Source organism: Geospiza fortis, unplaced genomic scaffold, assembly GCF_000277835.1.
Source record: "Geospiza fortis unplaced genomic scaffold, GeoFor_1.0 scaffold27, whole genome shotgun sequence".
Taxonomy (NCBI): Eukaryota; Metazoa; Chordata; class Aves; order Passeriformes; family Thraupidae; genus Geospiza; species Geospiza fortis.
Window position 1 is genome coordinate 1,179,811 of NW_005054329.1, and position 1,297 is coordinate 1,181,107.

The 1,297-nt window shown below is 56.7% G+C and overlaps 1 protein-coding gene across 4 annotated transcripts in view; it reads right to left on the reverse strand.

Moving 5' to 3' along the window:
- Positions 1-1,297, reverse strand: part of LHX2 (LIM homeobox 2) — a 33,730-nt gene that overhangs the window by 17,553 nt on the left and 14,880 nt on the right. For all 4 annotated transcript variants that reach the window (XM_031057229.1, XM_031057228.1, XM_031057227.1 and 1 more), the window contains exon 3: positions 595-977. In XM_031057229.1, the coding sequence (XP_030913089.1) occupies positions 595-977 (383 nt within the window). The remainder of the gene's footprint in view (positions 1-594; positions 978-1,297) is intronic.

Here is a 1,297-nt window from a genome sequence, read left to right on the forward strand (position 1 = left end):
CTGCAGAGGGGATGCTGAGAGTTTCCCGACTCTTTTCCGAGTGACCTCTCATGAACAAAACTCCAGCAGAACTTGCCCCGGAGTGAGCAGGATCTGTGCTGCCAGCAGACACCTGCTGCCCGCGGCCCCTGCCCGGGCACAGCCGGCCCTGCAGCCCCGACCGCCCTCCCTCCAGCCCCTGGGAAATGACCACTTCCTCTCTCTCTTTCCTTCCAAAGCTTTGGGGTGCAAGAGCTCAGGCCAGGGCTGAACAATTCACCCGTCAGCAGCTTTAGAGTGTAGCCACTAAAGAAAATTCACGGGCCTCTGAAGTGCTAACTTAAAATCTCTGGTTTCCAGATTTTATTTCAGGCTGCACTCCCCCTTCTTCCCCCCCTTAACCAGATGACCTTGCTTCAAAACATTTTATTTCCAGCTGAAGTGAAAAATGCTAACATATTAGCTTCTGTAATTGCAGTTTGACAGCACTTGATCTCAATAATTATGCTGCAGCTAAACTATTATTAACAGTTTAAGCTAAAATAAACGGAAATCCCCCTTTGGAAGTGAACAGAAACAGACCATTTGAACTGTTCTGGGGGAAGGGTCTCTTACCTGCGTTGTAGGCTGCCAGATCTGCTCCAGGCCCCGGGCTTTTTCTTTTCCTGGGTCTCCCCTTCTGGACAGTCCCCACGCCATTGTAATAAGGCAGTCCCAAAGTGTTGGCAGAGCCCTCTGCCAAAGCCGGGCCCTTCCCAGCGGCTACATCCGAGTGATTGAAATGCACCTGGTACTCCCCCTGGATGAGAGTCTCGAAATGGAGGCGGCAGTACACCAGATTGTCCTTCATGCCAAAGTGATCGCCAGTGGTCAGCATCTTGTTGCAAGTGGTGCAAGTGAAGCAATTTAAGTGATATACCAAATCCCTGGCCCTCATGACCATCTCGGAGGCAGAAATCCCCAGGTGACATCTCGCACATCTCTGCACCGAAAATCTCCTGCAAAACAGAAAGGCCAGAGGAGACGGTGAGAGGCGCATTCCCCCCCACCCCGTCCTCCGCCGGTTCTGCCCGGAGGGCGGCAAAGGGCTGCGAGCCCCGGAGCGGCCGCCTCGGCCGGGGCAGCGGCACAAAGCCGGGACGTTTGCGGAGCCCAGTCGGGCGCGCATCCCAGAATGGAAGCGCGGGAGTCTCCGTCTCGTTTCCCACCTCGCAGTGCAGCTCCCGTCCCACCAGACCCCCCCAGGAAAGGCACCGGCCCCCGGGCTGCGAATGTGCCCGCACCCCCGGGCCGCAGGAGGCACCGGCGGCGGGCGAGG